The sequence below is a fragment of the Pyxicephalus adspersus genome, chromosome 7 (assembly GCF_032062135.1).
Source record: "Pyxicephalus adspersus chromosome 7, UCB_Pads_2.0, whole genome shotgun sequence".
In the NCBI taxonomy this organism is placed as follows: Eukaryota; Metazoa; Chordata; class Amphibia; order Anura; family Pyxicephalidae; genus Pyxicephalus; species Pyxicephalus adspersus.
In genome coordinates this window covers 46,891,211-46,918,361 of record NC_092864.1, presented here as the reverse complement: position 1 = coordinate 46,918,361, position 27,151 = coordinate 46,891,211, and the positions used below count along the sequence as shown (strand labels likewise).

General features: G+C 36.9%; 1 protein-coding gene across 2 annotated transcripts; it reads right to left on the bottom strand.

Moving 5' to 3' along the window:
* Window positions 1-720: 720 nt before the first annotated feature.
* ERICH2 (glutamate rich 2) lies at window positions 721-22,118 on the bottom strand. Of its 2 annotated transcripts, none has more exons than XM_072418313.1 (13): window positions 21,980-22,118; window positions 20,091-20,133; window positions 19,430-19,463; window positions 17,812-17,842; window positions 17,557-17,596; window positions 15,444-15,495; window positions 12,643-12,679; window positions 6,002-6,100; window positions 5,253-5,347; window positions 4,488-4,624; window positions 3,209-3,266; window positions 1,905-1,976; window positions 721-982 (listed from the first exon to the last, which is right to left on the bottom strand). In XM_072418313.1, exons 1-13 carry the CDS (start codon window positions 21,985-21,987, stop codon window positions 846-848), a joined length of 843 nt encoding a protein of 280 aa, XP_072274414.1. In that variant the 5' UTR covers window positions 21,988-22,118; the 3' UTR covers window positions 721-845. The 2 variants fall into 2 exon arrangements, with proteins under 2 accessions (XP_072274414.1, XP_072274415.1); XM_072418314.1 differs by having other exon boundaries at window positions 15,444-15,492.
* Window positions 22,119-27,151: the final 5,033 nt, after the last annotated feature.

The following is a 27,151-nucleotide window of genomic DNA, read 5'->3' as shown; positions in this document are numbered from 1 at the left end:
ACTGTGCAAACAAGCTGCTTGACTGCCTGTCTGTTGTTTGGAGAGAGGAGAAGGAAAGGACAAGCAGGAGACCGCCTGATACATCTTCTGCATTAGAAAAAAATATCTGATGCTTATGTTGGTCTGCTTTGGCATGGTTGATCACTTTACAATGTTGAGGGACAGCTGTAACAAACCAAAAATTCTATATTCACAAATATTCTTTTCAGGTGGTGAAAATCTACCGCCTGTACGCATCTTTTGTAATAGCAATTTAGGTATGCATTCAGCTAGTACAAATGGTATGGTCAGTGGTGTTAGGAGGAGTAGTTCATTCTCTCGGGTTTTGGCAATGCAGTTTTGTTAGAGATTTAATTTGAGCTGGAGCATTTGTCTCCAACTGTAAAACCTTTGGTGATTTTTCACAATTGTTTCCAACGACAAAAGACTGAAAGATACATGAACAAGCCCTAAAGATACAGCGTTGTTCAGCTCTATTGGGAGAGGGGAACGAGCAAACCGGCACCCGCAGCACTCTCTCCCCTTCGCTTTGCCGTCGTTCCACCAGGATGAATTCATGAACGACATCAGATGGCCGCTGTACACAAGTCAGATCGTTGTCCGATGCTAACCCTGAAGAGATAACTGGATGAGAATCATCTGACGTGTACATAGCCTTTCTTTTACAGCTTGTAAAGGTGTAAAAAAAAAAAAAAAAAAGATCAAACAGCAATTAGTTACTTTCAAGTTAAATATTATCTGTATTTGAAAGCAAAATAAATACTGCAGATAATGAATCTCTTTGGAAATACTATAACAATTGGTAAATATGGAGGCACATGGGGTGTTTCAGTAAACGGAATTATTTAGCCATCTGTTTCATCTTCACTGGACTCCTCCGAGGTCTCAGTGGAATTGCTGTCACTGTCATCAGTATCACTACTGTCATCATCATCTTCATCAGTATTTTCACTGTCTTCCTCATCAGTGACCTGGTCTTCGTCTAAAATATATTGAGCGGCATTAGTTGTATAGTAGTAAATCATGTCCGTTGCTGGCTATGGTAGAATCACCACAACCTGTCTAATATTATTTGTAAAAATGGAATTATAACAGAAATTCACATAAGCTGTCTGATGTTGGCCTTGGCTTCAGATTTCAGGGACACATACTTGATATCAAGCCAAGCTGACATGTTTTATTTGTCATTGTTCATTTTTTTTTCAGAGTATAATGGACCATTTCCTAAGATGCCCAATAATTTGTATTACAGAGACAGTGTAACCATTATCACAACATTCTCAAGATGTAAGCACTGTCACAAGCTGGGCAGGTGGAAGTGAATCAATAGTTTGTCACCCTAAGAGAACCATGCCTAAATGCAACTTTATAAAGTAGAGGCATGAGCAGCAGGGTAGTAAAACTCCACCAAGCTTTTAATGGTTAGGCAAAGCAGGGCCTATGACTACAGATTACTCCACTCTTCAACTAGACCAGTGATTTTCAACCACTGTGCTGTGTCACACTAGTATGTTGTGAGAGATCTTCAGGTGTACTGTGGGAAATTATCCAATTACCATTGTCGAGTGTTTGAGCTGTAGTGACTGGCAGAGTAATGTAATACTCTTCCATGTCAGTTGGTGGCAGTAGGTAGCGTAATTGCCTTGTTTATTCTAAGAGACAAGAGAATTAGCTACAGAGTATCATGTTGTAACATTTTTGATTTGTGGTGTGCAGCAGTATTTTTTCAATGTAAAAAAATGTGCCGAATTAGCTACAGAGTGTTATTTTGAAACATTTTTATTTGTGTTGTGCCACAGGATTTTTTCAATGTAAAAAATGTGCAGTGGCTCAAAAAGGTTGAAAAACACATAACTAGACATTCTAGGTGTAAAAAAAAACATATATACATTTCACATTCTTACCATTTTTCAGCATTTTCTGAATTAGCGGTGAAAATTCATTTGCCTCTGGATTTTCTGGCTCATATATAAGTACTGAAATACAAAACAAAAATATTTAATTACAATAGTGGGAGGAGCCTATACATATACATAACTATGTGAGGTAACTTATAGCAACCAACAATCACACTCTATTGCTTTAAAGCATACTTTAAATGCAGCAGCTTTTGTCAGGGGAAATACAGGACAACTGACATCCCTTTTTATACAATTTCTACATTAGCTAAAAAACACACAGCATTGAATAATATACTAGGACAAATGAAGTCTTGAGCTTTGCCAAAAAATGTAATAATCTTTTCTGAAGGTCTGAAAGCTTACTTATAAAAGAAGTGGATTTACCCCCTTATTTAGCTTTATTTACATTGCCTATGACTGACTTACCTTTCTTATACCTTTCTTCAAGGGGTAGGGGACTTTGTAAAATCTGACTGCCCCCTTCTAGTCTCTGACTAGACGCAGACAAAGTAATATAAAACCAAGCCCTTTATCTAGGGGATATCATCATACAGAATTTGGAAAATATTGGGTTTAACAAAAATTGATGTATTATCATTCCATGGGAACTAAGATGAGCGATTGTCCATAAGAGATAGAATGAATGTACTTTAAAGGCATTAGGTAGGAATGGTGAACATACAGATACACTGGTTTGATAGGTTTCATTCCCAATTCATCCATTTGGTGATCTTGTGTTTATTTTAATCCACAATGAATACAAGTGTAATTCAATAACATTCATGAATATGAATATCATGAAATAATTATTTCATTCATGAATACAACTGTAATTCATTGTCAATAAAAAATTAATACAACACCATCTAGTCGACAAATTGAAAATGAAACCTTCTATTAAACCGTTGTTGTATGGTCACCCAAGTCCACCTAATACCCTTCAAGTACAATACAATACATTCACCAATCTTTTGCTAACTTTTTAGTATATTTATCCAACTGCTTTCACAGAACAGATGAAACAAGAACTATGTAAACTGTATACAAATGTATATAAATGCACTAAATATTTGACAAATAATTTGTCAAAGTTCGTATTCAGATTCTTACATAAAATAGTCAAAATTGGTCAAAAATGATTTATGTCAGAGAGCAAAAGGGGATGTGGAAGAAAAAGATACAGAAAGAGAGAAAAATGTGCATTTATATTCTAGAAATATTTTTACATGATGCCTAGTATATTTCTATAATGTTAGAAGAACTTAGGTGTTAGATACATTTAAATGGTAAATATAACCAATACTTACTCATTTGGCAAAGCTTCCATGACAGTTTATAATCCCCTTCCATTACAGCCTTAATGAACTGAAATAAAATTCAACTGTAAACAAATTGTTTTCAATAGAAAGCTCAAATTATATACAATATATTATATATATACTTGTATTATAAGAAAGACATTTACATATAACAAACACTGCATGCCTTAAATGTATGATACATTAGTTTTCTGTGGATGGCTAAATAAAATGAAAAAAAACCCTATATGCCCTGAATGCTTGCCTTACTTAACCTATCGGATAATCTTTCCAATCTGTTTTGCCCAAAAAATGTACCTAATATCAAAAAATAAAGTCTAGAATACGTGTGGACTGGTTATCGGAAAGCAGCCGCTCCACCAAAATGATGTTTTACATTATATTCATTCAAAACCACCAAAAAACTTAGATAATTGACCCAAATCTGTTTACCTTTTATATACATGATGGTCACCCTAAAAGTGTAAATAAATCCCAACAGTAAAGGTGCGTACACACTTCCAATTTTTATCGTTCAAAACGAACGACGAACGAACGACGAACGAGGAAAGTCGTTGGAAACGAACGACCGGACCGGCGGATCGGATTGGACGACGATCGTTGACCATCGTTCGTGTGTACGATCGTTCGTTGATCGTCCATGGTCTGAGCATGCGTAATGAACGAACGTTCGTTCACTTTCCTGTCGTGCACATAGTTCCTCTATCGCTCAAACGATCGTATCTATTGTGTGTACAATATCTACGAACGATCGTGTCGTTATCTCTATGTGCAGGATCGGTGCTATACGATCGTTCGTAGATATCGGGCAGGATCGTTCGTCGTTCGTTTTCCAACGATAATAATTGGAAGTGTGTACGTAGCTTTAGTTTCCTTTATTTGGTCCCTTTTTGATGGTTAAATATACCAATGAAAGTGTTTTTTTATATCTGTTTAAGAAGTGCACACAATGCCTGTTTATCCTAATAGGGGTTATTGAGCTTACAACTTCCTGCCTTTGCTGAAGCACTGCTGCTAAGGCTATGCTTTTGCAGTTACATTGTTATTTGCTAAGACTTGAGAACTAGGCCCCTATGTCATGGACAATAGGAAAGATCTGGGGTTCCAAAGTGATTGTTGTGACCCTGGAACTGGCGGAATCACCCGGTAAATATCAGGCAAAAAGATTAAATAAAAAAGAAAACTAATGTAGCCACCACATCTAAGCACTTATTAGCTGAACTATATTGCAATATATTTCTTTGGGTTTAGATACATGTAACATTACCTCTGCTAAAAGCTCTATTGGAGCAGTTGTTTTCCCACTGTCACTCCCATCTTCATCACTAGAAGACTCCTGAGGCTGCTCTGTTATGCTGGGGATATGAATGGATGCTGAATGGACTTCTGTAGACTCTTTTACAGCTGCAGAAATAAAAGCAGGTAAGCAAATTTGACTACAGCAGCACGTAAGTAATTGGTCAATTTATACTATACCACTACAGGTAGTCCCTGGGTTTCATACGAGATAGGGACTGTAGATTTTTTCTTAAATTGAATTTGTATGCAAGTCGGAACAGGTACATTATTTTAATAAATGCAATTAGGACAGATGTTTATCTCAACATATTATATATTTTTACCTTTCTGTGCATGCACAGCATGGTGTCAGTTACTGTATAAAATCCTCACTGTGAGTTAATCACAAACAAAGCGAAAAAAACCCAAAACTTTATGGAGCCTAGACATTTATTAACTTCTGGAGCAAGCTGTGCTTTGACACTGAAAAAGAAACAACTGCAGAGTTTGTCTTGGTCATTAAAGAGTTACAAAAAGTTGTAGAACAGTGCAGTTCTTAAGATCACCCACAACCTCAGCTCTGTTTACCAAAGGACTTCTTCTGCAAGTCATGCAAACTGCCCCCTCCTCCCCATCAAGCCTCCGCACTGCACACAAGCGAGCGGGGTAGCCTGTTCGTATCTAGGAGTTATCCATATGTTGGATGTCCTTAGGGACTATGTGTATTCCTAAGACAAAAAAATAAAACAATTACCAGTATTTGGCAGCACAAGTTTCTTTTGTGTAGAATCCATCTCTATCCTAGTTGAATTCTTGAGGTCTGCTACATTATAATCTGGAATGTCGTGGCTATAAAAAGAGTTTAGATTAGATATGTGCAAGTATCATTACGATGTTCTATAACACCACACCATACTAACTATTGTTGCAATTCAGTAATCGATATACACTTTATATGGCAAAGGGTTTGTAGAACCTGACCGTTACTCCTACTATAGATGGCAAAAGGTTTGTAGAACCTGACCGTTGCTCCTACTATAGAACCACCATACTGTGACCTACCAAGTTATTGAGGAACTTGAGTGACGTGCAGGGCTATGACTAAATTCAACCCACACAACACGTGTGGGATAACCTGGAACAGCAATGCTTCTTATCTAACAAATTACATGACTTAACAAGTGGTCTTTGGGTAAATGGGTGGATATTCCCACAGACACACTTCAAAAAGACATAAAGCAAAATTGTATTGTACTGTAACTCCAATATAAGGGTAACTCTATATTAATGACCATGGTTTTATTAGTTATATGTCACAAACCTTTTGCCAAATAATATATGTCTATAGGCAGCATATAAAGGACATACAACTAAATATTGTTATTTTACATCAATGAACAATGTAGCAAAAATGCTTTCATCTATGGTCCTATTGTAATAAAGCAATCCTAGTGCTTAATTTTCTAAGCTACAGCAATAGGAAAATGTAGCAATATATTATACCTGAGTGCAATGCGCTTTACTGTACGCAGCGAGATTTGCTTTGTCGATGCATGACATTTCCTTCCAGCTGATCCTTTTCTACTAGCAGAACTTCCAGGCCTGAGGAAAGAAATATTTCATATGACCCATAAATTTACATTTGACATACGAATGTACATAAGACATTGGCTATGCTCCAACATGCAACTACTGTATACATTTTACATATATTAGGTGCCAAAATTTCAAGGCAGCCTTAGGTGACAGCAATTAATCACTAGGAAACAGTCTAAAAGCTAAAGGATATTTTGTACACCAGAAATGTATAATGAGATGATGGTATCCTGAAAAGAGCAGTGTAAGCTGTTTAAGTAGAGCAAAGTGCAGTGATATTAAACTATCTAAGTGTCAAGGATTCTTCACTTGTCTACTGACAGCCCCTATTCCCCTGTCCTGAAATGATCTCCTTACTTTTTGAACTTCATACTTCCATTGTAATATATGGGCCTGGCTTAATAAAGTTCTCCAAGGCTGGAGAGGAGACATTTTCATCAGTGAACCTGGGTGATCCAGCAAACCTGAAATGGATCTGGTCCAGGATTGAAAACATTTGCTGACAAATAGCAAATTACATTTAAGAAATCCATTCCAAGTTTGTTGGATTACCGAGGTTCAATGATAAAAGTGTTTCTTCTCCCGCCTTGGAGAGCTTTAATAAATTAGATTCATTCTGTGAAGTTTTGTGAATTTTAGGAGTGTGTTTCTGTGCATTCTGATAAACATGTATTTTTGCTAATTGTAGATGCAAAGTGGGACAGAAACATGCATTAAAAGTAAAAAACAAATGCTGTTACATGCAGATGTATGTGTTTAACAGTTGCAAAATCTTGAAAAATGCAGTAGGTCCTCTTTTGAGAAACACATAGGGGGCTATTTATAAAGCAGTAAATCTGGCATTCACTGAAACATTCCTTGGTGAATCAATTACTGCCATTGAAACAAATAGACCTGGAAGATTCTTAATCAGGGAATGTTTCAGTGAATGTCAGATTCCTTGCTCAATAAAAAAAAACTCACAAAAGAATAATTTTTACATTTACTATAAATTTTAATTAGTAAAATGCATTACTAACTAAAGGTAATTTTTTAACCTTATGTTTTGTAAATTATTATAGCTGTCCAGTAAGGATCAGTTATCTTTTATCAACCCTTTTGCTTCAAAAACAGATTAGGGGCCTTCCTAAAACCAGTACTGCTTCTGTTGGCCTTATACAAGTGGATGAGAAAGCAGCTGAATGCAGCCTAGAAATAGGCCAATTTAAGTTCAAACTGACATTTGATTAAACTCTGATCTGAAACATATCTAAAGCAAGCAGAATTCACATAAAAGCAATAAAAAATTTGCAAATCCACACAAACTTGAAATATTCTCTTTTTGAGTCTCAAGATGCAGGCTGCTCTCATATGGTCTATGTATTTTATGTTTTTCCTCTGTTAACAGCCATTTAGATTAAGGTTACTTATATACGTCAGATGATTCTCAATGAATAATTGCCTCATGGCTGATATTAGATGAGAATCTGGCGTATGTACAGCGCTCGTTGGTCATGGATCCATCCTGGCAGATCCACGAACGAGGAGCGATCATAATGAAAGTGAAGGGGGGAGAGCACAGCGGGGTGCTGCTCTGTTGTTCTCCCCTTTTCCCTCTCCATAAAGCAGAATGGCGCTGTATGTCCTTTCCAATGACAATTATTGCACATGTGTACGCAGCCTAAATGAAAGGGGCATGGACTTTTGGTGACCTGTGATCCCTAAAATTCCAGCTAAACTAACTATACAAAGGTAAATATAAATGCTTTAAATGTAAACTTTTGTAATCCCAATAATTATAGACTAAACGTTCTATATCTCTACAGCTCATTTATGACTGGCTCCCTCCAAAAGCCTGTCCAGCAGTGTCCCTTTAACAAATTTACTGATTGAAGACTACTTGAAATAAAAGTCTTCTCAGTGTTTTCCCCAAACTCTTTTAGCCTGCTGTTTCTGGGTGGTTACTAAAATGCCGGTTCACAATACAGGTGTCACCGCCCTCCTACAGCTTCATTCCATCCAGCTCAAGGAGGAGAATACTGTCTTCCCATTAATCAAATATGCATCTCCTATGCCTACTACTGCTTTGCCTACTGCTCTGATGTTTTTTTTCTTGAATTTTACAAGTATATATTAATTTATACAGTGTAAGAGAAGCAGTGCTATCTTTGATGCAGTAATGTAATTTGTTGTTAGGTAGGAATAAGCACAAAGGGCCCCTTGTTTATTAAAGCTCTCCAAAGCTGGAGAGAATGCACTTTTATCAGTGAAGCAGGGTGATCCAGCAAACCTAGAATGAATTTATTCATTTCAATATTTAAGTCAACTGCTGTTTTTTTCTATGCAAATGTTTTGAATCCTGGACCAAATCTATTACAGGTTTTCTGGATCACCCAGCTTCACTGATAAAAGTGTATCCTCTCCAGGCTTGGAGAAGTTTATTAAGCCAGGTTTATTAATTTTACATTATATAGTCCCGCCATTACTGCTGACTAATTGCATAGTCATGTCCTGTGACTTTGTCACTAATAATCTGTTTAGGAATAAAATCAATTGCTGCACAGGATTTGCATCGTTGACTAAGAAATGAAGATGAATTACGGAGAAACAGGCAAACATGTAAAGTTTATGCAAACAGCTTTGTCAGGAATCTTTACAGTAATATTTTTGTACCATCCTTGGATAACCAATAAGTACACCCCTCCCTTTTTGCTAAGTGTGCTTTCTTCACTGGAAATAATTGACTTATACATAAATAACATTTTGGTAAAACTTTACCACCTTTAAAAAAAAAAAAAGAAAAAAAAAAAAAAAAGACATATGCCAAGCCTCATCAGCACACAGCCAAAGCTGCAGATAATTATTATTATTATTAAACAGGATTTATATAGCGCCAACATATTACGCAGCGCTGTACATTAAATAGAGATGGTAACAAAAAAGGGCTCTAAATGCTTATCTTTTATTTTGTTATAATAATATTATTTTATGACATAAAAAAATAATGTAGTAGTTCTGCCATTTTCTTTTTTAACAATGTGAAAATCTTAACTAAGTAATACATGCACGGTATGTAACCCAACACTAAGAATGTAAAATTAGTTACATCATTTATGTTTAATGCAAAAGAAAGCTCAAAATGTATCTAATCCCCCTTGCCAGTCCTTGGATGTGGTGGCTGAATTATTTGCCTTCATTTTCACTTGGTGATCCTGCCATAAAACATAATTCCTGTGTTACAGTTCCCTTATCACACTGTATCTGTGAAGTAATAGCATCTCCCCACTAGGGCATAAGAAGTCTTATGACTGAAAAACACCCCCTCTCTTCCTTACCATATTACACAAGAGAGCCAGAGGCAGCCCGATTGTTTGAAAGAACACTGTAGATCAGTGTTTTTGACTGTTTCATCATGGGGATACCCTTGCAATAACTTTCTGGTCTTAAGGAACCCGCTTCTAAAATTACTATATCCACAGCTCACAGTACATTAGTGTGGTGGTCAGTAGGAAGACCTCCTTTTACAGTGCTAGCCAGGGAGCAGAATGTCACCCTGACAGATAGCCAAAAAGATCATTGGTGTCAGTTACATTGACCTGAGAGGCACTTTCATCAGTGAAGCTGGGTGATCCAGCAAACCTGGAATGGTTCTGGTTGAGCATTCAAAATATTTTCTAGCAAATAGAAAATGACTTTGAAGAAATCCATTCCGGGTTTGCTGGATCACCCAGCTTCACTGATGAAAGTGTATATTTTCCAGCCAAGGAGAGCCCCCTGAGTTAGGACAAAGTCAAATCATTATTAAACATGTAATTAAAATCACAGCAGGAACATAGTCCTGAACAGACAAGTGGGAATTGGTCTGCCAAATTATTCATTCTGACTGGCTTGTATAAACCCACTTGCTTGTACACTGTAACCTTTTTCTTCTTTTCAATAAAAAACAAATTTAAAAAATATTTTCAATCATTTAATAAGACAGATATATTCATCACACTGAAAATACAGTGCCACTGAAAAAACAGTATGGCCTATAGAGTCTGAAGTTTTTTTTTTTTTTTTGCCAGCTATACCAAGCAATGTGTATATAGCAAAGCAGTCTTATTGTATTATTTGGTCTTATGATGATAACTGACCATCTGGTATAAGATGGTAGAACTTACTTGCGAGTCTCCAGTGTAACATGTTTATAGCTTGCTTGATTAACCACAAATCAAAAGGGAAATAGGCATTCAGATACAATAATATGGTCATGCCTCTCTGCGCCATTGGTCAAAGACTTTTTAAATGTATGTGTGCCCAGACTGTGGACATGTCACTATTTAGATAGTATGAAAAAAGAGAGATTCAAACAAGTCCTTACTTACCTCTGTAGCTTCCAGGTCTGTAAAAAAAAGTTCACAACAGAGGAACTACAATTGCAGCTCCTCTCCCCTTATTGGGCCTCATTTTAAAAAGCTCTCCAAGGCTGGAGCGAATACGCTTTCCTAATGAACCTGGGTGATCTAACAACCTGGAATGGATTTTTAAAAAGCAATTTGCTACTTGTTAGCAAATGTTTTCAGTCCTGGACCAGATCCATTTCAGGTTTGCTGGATTGTCCAGGTTCACTGATGAAAGTGTATCTTTCCCAGCCTTGGTGAGCTTTAATAAATCAGGCCCATTGTTTAAGGCAGCAGGGACTTTACAGCTTAGCAACCTCCTTATTAGGAACGGACTGAAACCCAACCTCAGAGTGCCTGTTGTGATGTTTGAGAATAATTTACTTCACAGTAGCTGCAGCTTCAAGGATCTCTGTGGTGTTGCTTTAAAGATTTTTTTACTCTTTGCTATAGATAGGCAATGTTAATATTCTGGACACAGTTGTACCTCTAATTGTCAAACTGTCCTATTGATGGGAGGGTAGTATTTAGGCATCATATTACCCTATCTGAACATCTGAATATTAATATCCTTTTTTTTAACTAACCGTTGATGCTTATATGATGCAATTAGCATTATCCAATGGTAGAGTGTGCTAGAGGAAGAAGCAGTTCAAGGTAATGATTTCATGGATCTTGAACTATAGTAAGGTTTTTGACTCAACAACCCCTGAATGCCGTTTCCCCCATTGTTCATTTCTGGAATTTAGCTACAATTGTACAAAAGTGGTCAAAAGAAGGTAACATTTTTAAATAAATGTTACCTACTTTGCTCCTTCTTTATAAAATAAAGAAGGAAAACATTTCATACTTAGAAGCTTGGTACTTCCCTTCACTCTGCCATCCTTTGCAATATTATATAATATTAAGAACTAATAGGGGACACTAAGCACTATTATTAGATGCTTATATTATCTAAAATAGATGCATGAAAATATTACACTTCTTTCAAAAACTGATTTCATAATAATGTAAGTTTTATCCCAGAGATTTTGGCTTCCTTCCACAACCTAATACCTACAGTACTAATAAGGTAAAGATTAAGTTCAGTTCAAAAAACAGTCTTCCATACTAATGTAAGTTTTATCCCAGAGATCTTGGCTTCCTTCCACAACCTAAAACATACAGTACTAATAAGGCAATGTCTTATGGATGTATAAAGAACATCAGATAGTAGAAATCACTGACACACTGACTGACAAGAATGATGAGCTTTGTGAATTATGTACAGAATACATAAGCACTATATAAATACAGGACATAAAATAGCAAAATACAAAAAAAGGAATAATGTCTTGTAAGGCAGGGCAAACATAGTGAACTGCAATAGATCAACATTCCCCTGCACTGATGAACCAACCATTTATAACGCAAATAAAACCAAGTGCTAGAAACAATAAGTAATACACAATCCATGTAATCCAGTCTAATACCAGATACACTGGATATGACTCTATAGGTGTCACTACAAGATAAATATACACTATATGGTAAATATTAGTGAAAATTTGGTAATCACACCAATACCAGCCTTTAGTACTTCCCATGGGCATTTTTTGGAGTTGGCCCCGTGCTCTCCCTTTGTTGGATGAGCAGATTTAGCAGATCACTGTATACAGTTATTTAAAATATGTTAGGAGCTCATTTAACCATGTCATTATTGACCTGACATTTTTTAGAGGGGCATAGCCACAGTAGAACAAAAAATATAATTTCATAAGCCAGAGCCACAGTGTTGGAAGCACACAGTTGTCTCAAATACCCACAAGCTTTTGGCCACATAGTGTATCATATGGTAAAAAACAAAGCCTGCACCAGTCTAGTTGGCAAGAAGACATGTAATCCGTCCTGGCGGATCCATGAACCAAGAACTACCGTACTATAATACAAATGAAAGGAAGAGGAGCTCGCTCGTTCTCCCCTCCCCATAGAGTAGAATGCTGCTATATGTACAACGCTCGTACATGCATCTTTCAGTCTTTTGTCATTGAAAAGAATTGTTAAAGATCCTTTCCAACAACAAAAATCTAATGTTTGTATGCAGCCTGAGAAGTAAACATAAGGACCAATCAGCATAGCAAAAATCTGTTAAATTAACTAATGCTTTGCTTATGTTTGTGCCTAACCAAAAAATAAACGGTAACCTACCGTGATGCAGCTTCAGCAGAACAAATAAATACATTTTCTAGGATTTAAGAGAGAAGACAATTTCACAATTTGTTTACCTGCACATAAATACATACAAGGAATATATATAAAGGGGATATTAAAAGAATAGGATTTTTGTACTTAGCATAAGATCTTTCTCAATCATTAACAAACACAGGGAATTTTTTTTTCACACTTAATACTTTATTAAAAAAAACAGGTATAAATTGTATACACCTGTACAGGGAGTTTTTTTTTTTTACTTTTGTGATATCCAAAAGAAGTCAAACTGAAGTGTGATGAACACAGAAAAAAAAAAATCATTAGGAGGCTCAATGTGAACAACACAAAACTGGGGACTGCGTGAAGTTGGAAGAGCTGCCTAAGGCTTAGTCTACATAGACGTTTTACCCACCAGTTAACCCGAGGCTTTTAAAGCCCATGTTTGAAATCCCCATGCATTCCAATGGGCTAATCTACACCAGGATGTTTCCTTGAGGCACGTTTATGAGCTTTATCTTGAATGTTGCTTGCAACGTTTAAAAAATTTAAACACTGTATTAAAGCTGGAAAATGCCCAAAAACGTGGGTAAACGCTTCCATGAACTTCAATGGGACTTTTCTCGTGTTTTTAAGCATTTAAAACATAAATGCAGAAAAACGCGGGAAAACGCGGCATAGGTGTTTTACAGTGTGATAAAAAAGCATAAAAATGCATATAAACGCAATAAGAATGTTTACATGTGTTTTTAAAAACGTCCGTGTAGACCCAGCCTAAAGGACATTACAGGCATAACAACATCCACAACATCCAACTGGTAGAACTCAATGTAAAAAACTGAAGACAAGGTGGTGGGCTGCCAATCTGGAAAACTAATGCTAGTTGCCAGAAAAAGAACATTTGGAAAAGTTGAACAAGAATGTCAGAAGTCTATGTCTGACATCCTCCTCCTGTGTCCTGGAATACTTTGGGGTATACGGAACAGTTCCCCAGGTCCAGGTACAACCAGCAGAGGAAGTCTTTCTATCAGTTGTTTGCATCTGAGATGAACATAGAAAACATGGCTAGAATCTGAAGTTTAGCCTAGAACACGATCTAAACTACATTGTTTGTAGATACTCTTGGTATCTGTTGTGAGGATTTTCCACAAAGTTGGATGTAAAGACTTCCCTGACTATAGAGCTGGACGGCTAATCCACCTGACCAGGGACTACCAAACTAGTCTTTGGTGGCAGACAAATCTTCTGTCAACTTAGGTACTTGACTAAGGCTACAAACACACGTCAGATGTGGCATGTGAATCTGGCATGTGTACGGCGCTCGTCGTCCGTCCTGGGGGATCCACAGACGGGGAACAATCATAATAAAACTGAAGGGGTGAGAGCGCAGTAGGGTGCCGGGCCGTCATTCTCCCCATCCCCTCTCTATACAGCAGAATGGTGCTGTATGTACAGCGCTCATTCATGCATCGCACAGTCTTTTGTCGTTGGAAAGGATTATTTTCAATGACAATTATTGCTTGTATGTACCCAGCCTAAGTTGTACCATAATGAAGATCCTTTCCAATGACAAATATTTCATGTGTGTACCCAGTATAAGTTAGATCATGATAAGAATAAAGCTGCAACAGTCTGACATTAATCTGGACAAGTTGGACTGCCCCTTAATGGGCCTAAAACAGACCTTCTGACTCCTGTTCTCTTACACTCATGTAACGAGTCATAGGCGGACAACTGGATTAAAGTTCTACTGAGCTTACTTTCTCACTTGACTGTGAAGAAAACAGTAGTGGGTTTCCAGACAGAGTAGCGAAAGCGGGGGTAGTAATAAACTGGATCCAATAGAACCAGGTACGGTTAAACTTTTTAGATTTCCCCGAATCAGTGGACATCATATCTTCCATATGATATATGTCCTTAACCCTATTAAGCCATTGACCAACAGTAGGCGGTGGTTCGCTCTTCCAACAAGAGGTGATACAAGCTTTAGCAGCATTCAGTAAATGTCTCAAAAGGTATGCCTATAGCGTTTCTTGGATACGTCAGTGATATGCAAAAGTACCATTTCCGGTTTACCTCGAATATCAATGGACGTGAGATTCTGGGTAAGTTTTGCTACCGCTTCCCAGAAAGCTGCCAATTTCGGGCATTCCCAAAATATATGGAGTACAGTGCCACGGGCTCTCTTACACCTCCAACATATGGGCTCGACCTGAGTGTACATTTTGGCCAACTGAACAGGAGTCCTATACCACCTGGTAGCTTATTTATAATTAATTTCTTGGTATTTGTTACAGACTGAAGCCTTGTGGCTAAGGTGTAAACATGTGTGTAAACATGTGTGTAAACATGTGTAAACAAAGTGGCTAAACATTGCCTCCCTCTGATGAGCTGTGAATGTAAGACCCAATTCCTCTTCCCACTTTGTCACACAAGGTGGTGTTTCTTCCAATACCATTGAGATAAGAGTGTGGTAAGCAAAGGACAAGGTACCTCTCAGGCCAGACTGGGAAGAACATTGAATCTCCAAAGGAAGTAGCTGCTTTCCCTGTTTAACTCTACTAAACAGGAAATGCAAGCTTACACTAAGACAAGTTAGGGTACTTTCTCTGCTTGTATTTATTAAAAAAAAAAAACACATTTCAGGATGTATTAATGATTAGTGAAATTCGTGTTGTATGTATCTTGTTGTATGTATTCTACAATGTAAAATAATTCAGAATATATAATCAGTAAAAGACTGGCCAGAAAATGGGCAAAATAATTCATGCATGCTAAATGTACTTCACTTTTACAATTACCTGTAGGTCCAAGCACTTGTAGATTCCCATTTTGTGAATTTATTGGTTGCTGCTGAAATAGAGAAGATGTTATCAGCCTCCAAACCACAATTAAAATACCCATAATAACAATATTCAGTTCATAATGTCAAAAAGATTCCATAAAATATTTTATTATAATAAAAGAAGTGATTATTAAGAAGCAAAAATGTTGGGACAGTCTCTACAAGCTCATTTTAAATTACAAATGACATCAAGGTGAAGAATTATAGTATGTGTTTAACATAAAACTGTATATATATATATATATATAATTTCAGGCACAACAGAGCTTTTGTACGTATTCAATTCTGATATGATAGCTCACACTAGGTGACACAGACACAGTCTGCCATGTATTGATATATTTGCATACCTAGTATAAATGTTTTCATCCAAGATTTACCTAATTCTTACCCAAATGTACACATTTTTCACATTGGATACACTTAGAAATTGTGTGAATCAACTATTACTCATAATTTTATTTATTTTATAATTAAATTCAATATGAAAAATGATCAGCACTGAGTAGGCTTTATTAGGTAGACATCATGACACAAAAGAAAGTTGGAGATCTCCTTTAGGTGTAGGTATAATGTTTGTAAGCAAACTGAATGTAAACTGTAACAATAAACCTCTCTTAGGCTACGTGCATACGTTAGATTTTTCTCATTGAAAAGGATCTTTCACGCTTCTTTCCAATGACAAAAGACGAAAGATGCATGGACGAGCACTGTACATACAACTCCTTTCTGCTCTATGGAGGGGGGAGGGGGGAGAACGACGGAGTGGCATCCCACTGAGCTCTCTACCCCCTTCACTTGCATTACGGTCATTCATCGTTTGTGGATCTGCTGTACACATGTCAGATTCTCGTTTGATACTGGCCCTGAAGCGATAATCGGACGGGAATCATCTGACATCATTAGATTGTGATTGTTGGTGCTACTGTGCTGTGTAATAATAATAAAAATGTGTTTTTAGCCTTATTCTATCCCTTTTCATCAATTAAATACATTCTTGGAAGAGTTTTATTTTTTTTACTGTTCAGTGTAAAATAAATTGTCCTTTGTTTCACTTACTCCATTCACCTACATCCATAAACCAAAACATTTTTTTGGCTTCAGATAAAATGTGGGAAGGTTAGAACCCCTGTCCTAAAGTCGCCCCTGTGACTCTAAGACTATTCATTACACTGAATGAGGCAGAGCACTGAAACAAACAGAAATGCTTGGAGTGAAGCATAAAGAAATGCACTTTGTTTTATATTTCCTTTATAATGTCTCACATTCACGCATTTTGCACACTTTATGAGCTGCATTACATTGCACAGCAATGTAAATAATGTGAAGGAGCATTTACATAATTCTGTTCTCATAGGACAGGAATTAAATTGCTCTCCGGGCCTAAGTCTTTGAGTAGTAGTCATACACATAGAATTATATTGATGAAAAGTCAATACCAGTCATATAGGTTTCTACTTTGCTCCTTTTTTTCTATCTGAAACAATTTAATATATAGGTCTACCCTAGGGGTCGGCAAATCCGGACTTTAGGCCAGTTACGGCCTAGCCAGTAGTCCGTTATGGCCTAACGCCCCCTGGTTGATCCAGCCTAATCCTGGCCGGCAGGAGCCGCATGGGGTAAGGGGACATTCCCTCTCCTCTGTATTATTTGCGGAGGAAAGGGATTTCCCCTATTTAATATACAGTGCTGCGTAATATGTTGGCGCTATATAAATCCTGTTTAATAATAATAATAATAATAATAATAAAAATAATTTCCTTTCAGGGGCGTTCCTGAGGGGGCCGAAGGCATCAGTGCGGGACGCGAGAGAGAGTCCGGCAAAGTGTGCCTTCTTGACCTTCTAAAATGGCTTAGTAGACAAAAAATATTGCTGAGCCCTAGTCCAGCCAGAGAAAGAACAAAAATGAATAAGATAAATATTAGCTATCAAAATATCTTGTTTTGCAAAATGGATAGATAATTGTTTAGAATTATATGAGGTTGTTACATTATACACATTATACACAAATAATTTGTATAGCAACATGTAAGACATACACAACTTCCATTTGCAGCATTTAATTTACCTTATTTGTAAAATCCTGACTATCAAAAATACACGTTTTTCTAAAAAAAAAAAAGGAAAAAAGAAGAAAAAAGAAAGATAAATCGGTATCAGAAAGTAAAAATCTTTTAACCCTGTTTTACATTAAAGTGCATAATGTCATAATGCTTTACTAAGTAATAATTAGAAACATTACAAACTGAATTTTCAATGGCCAAACGAAAAAGTAAATAAAATCAATGTGAAAGCAGCATTATTCAAAATCAGCTCCACTTACCTGGATCTGGACTTTTTGGAGGAAGTCTCATCTTAAAAAAAAGGTCAAAAAGTATTTAAAGAAACCTTGAAATAAAACGTTTAAACTGTTCTACAAAAAAACAGGGCAATTAGTATTTAACAAAAAAAAAAAGCCAAAATGTTTTGTGTTATATACAGTGGGGAGGAGCTAGAAGCTCTGTCCTCATTAGAGATTGTTCTTCTGCAGTAACATAATGTGAGACGTAATCCCTCTAAAAAGAACAAAATTCTACTCCAGGTATGACTAGGGTGTGTCTTCAGTGGAACTTTGTATATTTTCTACATGTTTAGGTGACGATTGTAAAATGTAGGATTTCCAATCCCTGTCCTGATGACAACTGAATCTTCTGAATAAGGACACAGAAAGCAGTAACAATCTGACGAGCAGATTTTTATCATTATTGAAGAACAGAATATAGTCTGCTATAGGGATCATGTATCTAAGATGGACTATAAACTGTCCATCTTAGACTATATACTATACTATTTAAATTAGAACCTACGGAATAAAGTAGATCAAAATTTAAAGAGGAATAAAAATTTTCCTGGTTGAGGAAGGCTTTTACCATAAAGTTAGGGGTGTAACTACAGACTATGGTGTCCACAACAAAATTTTGATGCCCCTGGTTCCTTTTAATCTCTACAACCTCCCTGTTGACATTAATATTAACGTAAAGTATGTGTAAAGCAATGACAAGAAGCAGAGAACTGTCAGCACAGTCAGTACACAACTAGGCACCAGAACCGTGGACAAAAGTTGTCAGAAAAAACAGGAAACATTTTCCAGCTAACTACCTAGTCCACAGTAAACTCACTACTTATTCAGCAATTCAGATCTCAGGATCTTAATGTAATTTCTAAATCATCTCATCTATTTGGCCTGATTTATTAAACCTCTCCAAGGTTGGAGAGGTTACACTTTCATCACTAAAGCTGGGTGACCCAGCAAATCTGAAATTGATTTCTTAAAAGTAATTTGCTATTTGTAAGCAAATGTTTTGAATACTGGACCAGATTCATTCCAGGTTTGATGGATCACCCAGCTTTACTGATGAAAGTGTATCCTCTTCAGCCTTGGTGAGCTTTAATAAATCGGGGCCATTGTGTGTAGTATGAATGAATGAATGACCAAATTCAATATTATACATTTTGACCTAAATTATAGCACTCCTGCACACAATTACTTTGTATCTCTAACAAGATTTTTTAAACTGTGGATTTTTTTGAACATAGTTTTAAGTAGAGAGATTTTTGCATCCTGAGATGGACTGCATTAGGAAACTCTTTATCAAGATTACTAAATATGTTATTAATGAATGTTGCAGGTTGGATTAACTGTAAGTGGATTAGGTAGTGGATAACTACACAAAGATAGAGGTGGTCATTTTCACATGCATACATTTTGCAACATGTTGAACTCTAATTTCCAAGCACCATATAGTAAAAGGTCCCCTTGTTGAAATGGCACTATTATCACCCAGGTGCCACCCATTGTAGTAACAAGTCCAAAGCATATAAATCAATTTTCTTGGTTTAAAGCTGCCCTGTTTAGCAAGGTCTACAAAAATTGCTCTGGAATATAATCAATCTTCCTTTACCTTCTGGATCAAGAACTTCTAATTTTCCTGGAATCTAAAAAAGGACAGATTTTGAAACTGTCACTTTTTAAATGACAATAGCACTAAAATTTAAACTGTTACAACAAAATAATAAACCTAATGATACAAATGAATCTGTAATTTGCACAAACAAACAAAACTAAGGCTACAGATGAATAACCGAATAGCTTGTTGTGTGACAGCCTCTCCATTAGAATGCTTTGGACACCTAGAACTAGAACAACCTTGCCGGTTTAGTGATTAGTACCTCTGCAACTATCATTAGACCCAGGCTATGTGATGCAGGAAGACTTACTACCGGTATTATAAAAACATTCACATATATATTATATTTAAAAAAGAAGCATTCTGTAGAGCAAGGTAAAAAAATGAAACGTGGTATTCTCTATTCATCGGTTAGAGACAAACCACCAGTTGGCTTAACAGTATATACCGTAAATAGATTCAAGAACAGGCAATGTAATGATGGTTTACTAAAATCGTCTAAATATCACAAAAATATAGACAAATCTCAAGAAAAGTTTTGAATATATCACAATGTTCAGTGTGAAGAAAAAAGATTATAAAATGGAAGTTTTCCTTTTAGGGTTCAGGAACCTTCAAACTCTTTTCTCTGGCAAAATATTCCATCATTCTTTACCTTACTGATGTGTACTCTGGAAACAGATCCACAAACATCAATCCTGTTAAAACAGAAAAAAAACAATCATCAGTGTTTTCCATTTAAATTAGAGAAAGTGAATCAATGAAGCTTAGGCTACATACAAACTTTCAATAATTGTTGTTGGAAAGGATCTTTTACGATCAAAAGACTGCATGAGCTCTGTATATACAGCTCTGTTCTGCTCTATAGAGAAGGGAGCGGGAGAACGACGGAGCGGCACCCCGCTGCGCTCTCTCTCTCCTTCGCTTACATTATGATTGTTCATCGTTGGTAGATCTGCCAGGATGGATCCATGAAAGCCAACGGAAGAGCGCTGTACACATGCCAGATTCTCATCCAATACTAGCCCTGAGGCAATTATTGGACAAGAATAATCTGACGTGAGTATGTAGCCTACAATCGCTGCATTGTAAAATGTTCAGGAAACAATGTAGAAATGTCAATATTTTTAATTCATGTTATTACAAGAAAAAAAAAACAGTTTAAAATGATCAGTATTGACACATTCTGGTATTAAGGCGTATGATGTGGTAGGGGAAAGCTATGTAGAATGAGAAGGACATATGATAAAAATGTATATCGGCGCTGGTAAATTAAACTGCAAATGGGTTCTACTAAGATAGAAAACTACTGTGTTTAAAAAAGAACTTAGCAGCCTTCATTTACCTTGAGTTGACTGCTAGCTGGGAGTGTTACCTCATTTTATAACAGGTAAGTGTATACTGCCTTGATTTCCCCTCTCCCTTATAACTGCCTCGTTATGTAATACAGACCTAACCTTAAAATTTGGGTCTGCTTTTTGTTTTACTGATACAAGTTGTAACAAATACAAACATTTACTAGTTTTATTTAGTGAAACATTCAACTAGACATGTTAAAGATATGAAAGACCTTGGAGAGTTTTAATAAATCAGACCCCTAAACCCTAATATGTAAGGCATTGATTGTCCAAAGATGATGGGTGGTGTCACATTATAAATTCCCTCATTTACTTATCACTATGGTTTCATAAAGACTGGCCACGCAGACAACTCCTCATACCTTCAGGCACATGACAGACTTTATGGTACCATGCTGATTTGATTACGTAAAACATAAGAGGGTGTTTTTCCTGTTACAGCTCTCATCCTGTTCTTTACCAGTCACCTTTTGCATGGACACAATTTCATGACCACGTTCGCCTCTTGCATTGATCATCATTTTAGGATTAGCTAGAAAGGTTTATGAATGGTAAGCAGTAAACAAACATCGGTTTATGGCCCGTACTTCACTCACTATCTTCAGAACCATTCACACCATGGGCCTGATACATTAAAGCTCTCCAAGACTGGAGAAGATAGATTATCATGGGAGAAACTGGGTGATCCAGCAAAGCTACAATAGGTCTGGTCCAGAATTGAAAACTTTTGCCAACTAAGAGCAAATGAGTTTTAAGAATACCATTCCACATTTGCTGGGTCACCCAGGTTCTCCTATGATAGTCTATCTTCCCCAGTCTTGGAAAACTTTAATATGTTGTGTTAGTGAATCCTGATGTTTTGTGTGTTTGAATTTTCCTTTACATCACACTTACTACATTTGTAAAACCATTTCCTTTCGCTTTATTACACTGACAATCTATGTTAAGCTATGAATCACGTGTACAGTTCACTATATCATGCTGCAAGCTCCCCTTATCCATATGGAGCAGTAGGGGGCAGCCAGCTCATTCCTCTACCCCATGAGACATATTTATGGTGCATTATGAATAATTAAATACTTAAAAAAGAAATGAAACAAGGAAGATGATTGGTTGCACCCAACAACTGCTCTAGTTTGTCTTGCTCATCCATAAAACATTGCACCCCAGAATTCGGCGGCCTCACCTGCTCATCTTAAGGTGTACGGAGCCGTATCAAAACACACGAACTGCGAGTTCTACAGCTGACAGAAAGCCCAGGTTCGATCTGTTGCCATGGAAACGGACGCATAGAAGGTGCAGCGAAAACGTCTCGGGTAGGAAATGAAGACCCGTAGAAATGTTCCGGGATAGCAATGTCTGCTTGTGGCGCATGCGCATTATTAATGTCAAGAAACTAGCAGCACTCTGCCCCCACTTGGCTGCTTTCTTTTCCAAATGTGACTCAGAATTTTCATCCTTTTATGTAACGTAAAAATTCTTTTTTTTTTTTTTTTTCGGCGCAACGCCTTTTTAAAAAAAAAAAAAAAAGGGACAGCGTTGCCCCCTAATTTTCGGCCGCCTAGGCGGTCAAGAATGAATAGGAGCACAAAGCCTCCGGGGATACCTACGTCAGCAATCCCGGAGGCTCTAGGGCGATGGTGGGGCATGTGCAGAATCTTTTTGCTCAAAGAGAAAAATTTGCCAGTCTCAGGCATGCTCAGTGAGATAGGCAAATTATTTTTTCATCCTACGTCACCCAATCTTGCGCCTGGGAGGTAAACTTAATAAAAATGTATCTATAATCAGTTATCAATGATAATGATCTAAATCAATATTCTTACATTTTATAATGGTGGTTTATAGCTGTATTTACTGGAGAATACCTAATATGAGATATGCTTTTCATTGCCGCAGAATGTCAGAGTTTTGGGTTGTAAGGCCCTCTTGTCTGCTACTCATTTCTAATAGTGAACTATCAGAATCATGTCATATAACAAAAGAGCTGTCAGAATAACGTGACAGAAAATGGAAGGCTTTGTTTAGTCAGTGTTACCTTCCTGCAATATCCTGGACATAATGTCAGTACCAGCTCTGAGCTCTGGCAGAAGGTAAATCAGATTCAATAAGAGCTTTATAGCCCATAGGGTAATTTTATTACATTTAAATAACAGCAAATATACATTTATGTGAAAAGACCACACCATTAGAACCACTTACATTCTTACAAATGTTGGCTCTCTATATAAAAATCCAAACACAATTTTTTTTTTTTATTGAACAGTGAATGATTAGAACTGCTAGGTTTTACTGGAGTTGGTGGCTCCATCAGAGATATTTTGTTTATTTCCTGTCTGGTGAAAACAAGTGAAGAAAACTCTTCGTAGCACAAGCAGAAGAAAAAAATATTTTTCTTTAAATTAGGTAGGTAATTCTTTAAATTCTTTAAATTCTAGAACCTCTGTTAGCTTTTTATTGTTGTTTATGTTTATGTCCTTATGGCAGAATTTCTTTCTTAAACATCCTGTATGGGTAAATATAATGTACCAGGTATCCCTGCATACCCCTGACTGCTGGGAAAGAATTAACTCCCTTACGCATGTGCGGGAGTTACATCATTCCCACCTGGCCAAGCAAGATCCTAAACCCAGAAATGGATCGGGTAAAGATGATGGTGCTCTCAAGTGAGGACAGGTAAGTGTATTTTAAAAACATTACAGAGCATCGCTTGTCCCCTGTGAAATTAAGGTCCTTACTGCTCGGACATCTTTATTTTTTTAGTTTAGTTCCATTTAGTTCATTTTTCTGCATTGATTTAAAAAGTCCCTAACATCCATGAGACTGATTGGTACACAAAAGGGGCTCCCCCATTAGCTCCTTGTTTTAGAGCCTATAACTGCTGGTCTTCAAGTAAATGTATTAAAAAACTTTTTTCTTGATGGTCTTCTGTATTTTAAAAGGTTATAGGAAATTCCTATTTGTTAGAAAGAATCGGTGGGTCATTTCTTTTCTTTTTTTTTTTTAATCATCAAGGCAGATAATACGTATATTCATCATTAATTTTACCAAGCATGTAATGTAATATAACTTTGCTGGCAAACTGACTGGTAGGAGCATATTTCTAAAAACAGCCTTCCTGACCTTGGCGACCATTTTTTGTAGATCAGCTAATATAGTCACTAAAATACCCAGCCAGTCAGAAATCCCTTTTATCTGTCAACCAGTCACTATGGTAGTTGGGGAATTTCTGGTAGACTGACAGAGAATTCAGTGTTAAAACTCTGGCACAATAAAGGCCAGTAGTATTACATTAAATTCCTTGCCAGTCTACCAGAAAGGTATAATAAGCATAGTACAATAAAACTGTGATCTGGCCCCTCAACCAAAAAGTATGATGACTCCTGGTTTAGGGTTTAGTTGGTTCTTTAAAAAGCACACAAAATATTTTCTTATTAAACAAGAATGTGTGAAATGGACCATAGGAACAGTACAGTTCCGAAGACAGGCAAACCAAAAGCTTATCTACAGTAAATTTAAAATTCAAGAGAAGGTGAGCTCAATCCTGAAAGGAAATCATAACAAGCACTCATCCTTTCATAATAGTTGGTATTGTTGTATATTAAAATTAAATTACTTTGGAAAACACAATCTATTTCCCGCTGCCTTGGGCCATTTCACTTAACGGTTTTGTTTAACACTTACGGCGAGATCTGAGAGAGAGCAATTTTTAAGGCAGTAAAGCCAAAGGGAGAAGTTTAGTTACTAATTACATTATATACTGCATGCACTTAGAACACCCCCCACGCCTCTCGCTGAGACTGTTACACTTTACCGCAATTTATAGACATATTTTCTTCAAGAAACCAGCAAAACCTAGTACACATTTCTAAAATACTGCATGCAAGGACTGGCTGTAGGTAGTGTACATTCCACTTATTACTTTGCATATTGCATTGTTGGAATGTATAAGCTGTGTAATTAAAGTAGATGTAAACTAAATCCCTAAATGATCATATAATCTTTAAGATTCTGATGTAATTCCTAAAGTCATTTGCTTCATCTTTAATTTTCTTCTTTTATTGAAGCTGAAGTTTTTTTAGTACTTTTTTTTTTTAATTTTGCTTTTCCTTGTTCTTATACCCCCCCTCCCCTTTACCATTGAGATGCTAATGATTTTTTTTTTTTTTAAATAAAACATTTCAGTTTTCTTTGAATACCCAATATGAAAAGCAACAATATCATCACTGGGTTTATGTGCCTCTTTATGCAATGCAGGCAGAACAGGTTGGTAGGAGGGGTGGATGTCAGTTTGGAGTACTGGCCTTGGTAATGCCCACATGTAATGCTGGGCCTCTATGATTGAAAGAAGGGAAATCCAGTGGATGAAAGGTGTAGGTCAGTGACAGGATGCAGATGAAAGGGCTAGATGACGTTGGATGTTCTCCAGGCCGAAAACAAGCCTCTATTGGAATTACTGCAATTTCAGTTGCAATTTCAAAATAGAAGAAGAGCCTGTACAACTGTGCAAAACGTAGGGTAAGGCTGGAGTAAAATATTATGATAAAATCCTGCCATGGAGGTCCTTGGATACTTTCTGTTATGGCGTGACAATGGTATGCCTCTTCTTTACTTCAAATTGGTTTCTTGTTTTTACTATGTCACATTAACTTCTAGTGGAGACTAAAGGTGGCTGTGCTTATGGTCATTGGTCAAACAGGTTTCACCATCACTATCAGGAAGGCTGTCCTGTGCAACAATGAGCTGCTTAAGCAAATAGAAATAAACAAATTGTTTCAGTTATACCTTCAAGATCACCTTACACTAGAACCTAAAATTCTGGAAGAAGTGCTCCATGGTTGGTCATGCAACTTAGCAAAAAATGTATGAGGCTGTGCATAGAAAGCTTACAATCCAAAGTCAGATAAAAACTAATAGCTTCCTAGTATTCTTGAAGTGTTCTGGTCAATCGCTTTCAGAGGCATCATTGTAGAGTAATGTCATCAATTTTATTCTACTTCTTTGGGGTGGGGGGCAGGAGGATTCTGTTTGGTTACTTTGAACAGTGTTCCCAGGTGGTGTGTGCTTCCAAAACAATGCACAACAACTATTTTGCTACTGGAAATAACACATGTGATTTACATGATTTTGTGTGTGCTGATTCCAAATCTGAACTCAGAATTTGCCTATCATGTACAGATTTTAAGTTATAGGCGTGATATTTCCGTTCAAATGGTCAGTAATTGGGTAATGTATTTTACATGGGAACATTATAACAGTTCCAGCTACCACTATGCCTGCTGCCACCTCACCTGAATCACGGCCCGTCTTGGCATGCATGTTCCAGCAGCGGCTGGGAATGTTTGGGCAAGTGAGGGAGCTGACGTCAGAAATAGGTATATAAGGCAAGATTGACCAAGGGGTTGTCTTTAGTGCGAAACCATCTTATTGGATAGTATAGCTAGGGCATAATGAGTCTGTTTTGAGCTAAAGATGAGTAGTCACAGCTGTGTTAATAAACTGGACACTTTTTGTTACATTTGTGGCAAATATACCCCGTGTGATCAACGCAATAACCCAAGCCCAAGGGGGTGAGATTTGCTTACAAGTAATACTTTTTAATGTACAGCGCTGCGTAATATGTTGGCGCTATATAAATCCTGTTTAATAATAATAATAAATAATACTTTAGATGTGAAATTGGAGATCAGGATAAAAGCTGGGCACCTCATATCTGTTGTCAGGTGTGTTACATTGGCCTAACACAATGGTTGAATGGTAAAAGGAATAAAAAGTCTTTTGCTGTGCCTATAGTTTGGCGTAAGCTAAAAGACCATCACTCAGACTGCTACTTCTGTTTGAGTAAAATTGCTGGGTTTTCGTAGAAGACCAAGTCAAAAATCACATATTCTGATTGTGAATCTGCTCTGAAGCCAGTGCCACATTATACAGAAAATCCAGTGCCAGTCCCTCCTACATCTGTTGTTACTGACAGTGACATGACGGATGAGGAACAGGAGGATGATGTTGATGTTAATGAATGGTATGAACCCCATATTGATAAGGGTAAGCCACATTTTATAAGCCAGTCAGATTTAGATAATCTTATAAGGGACCTGTCTTTGTCCAAAGAAAAGTCAGAACTGTTAGCCTCCAGGATAAAGGAGTGGATTTTGCTACAAATTGAATGACAACTTCCCACTTTCATGATCGTCACACAAAGTTCGCTGGTTATTACAATCTGGAAAACCACATTTGCTTCTGTACCGACGTGAGTGGTCTGATGATGGAGTTAAGTTGAGAAAACATACCAGAGCAGTGGAGATTGTTCATAGACTCAAGCAAGGCAAGTTTGAAAGCTGTATTGCTGCATAAAGGAAAC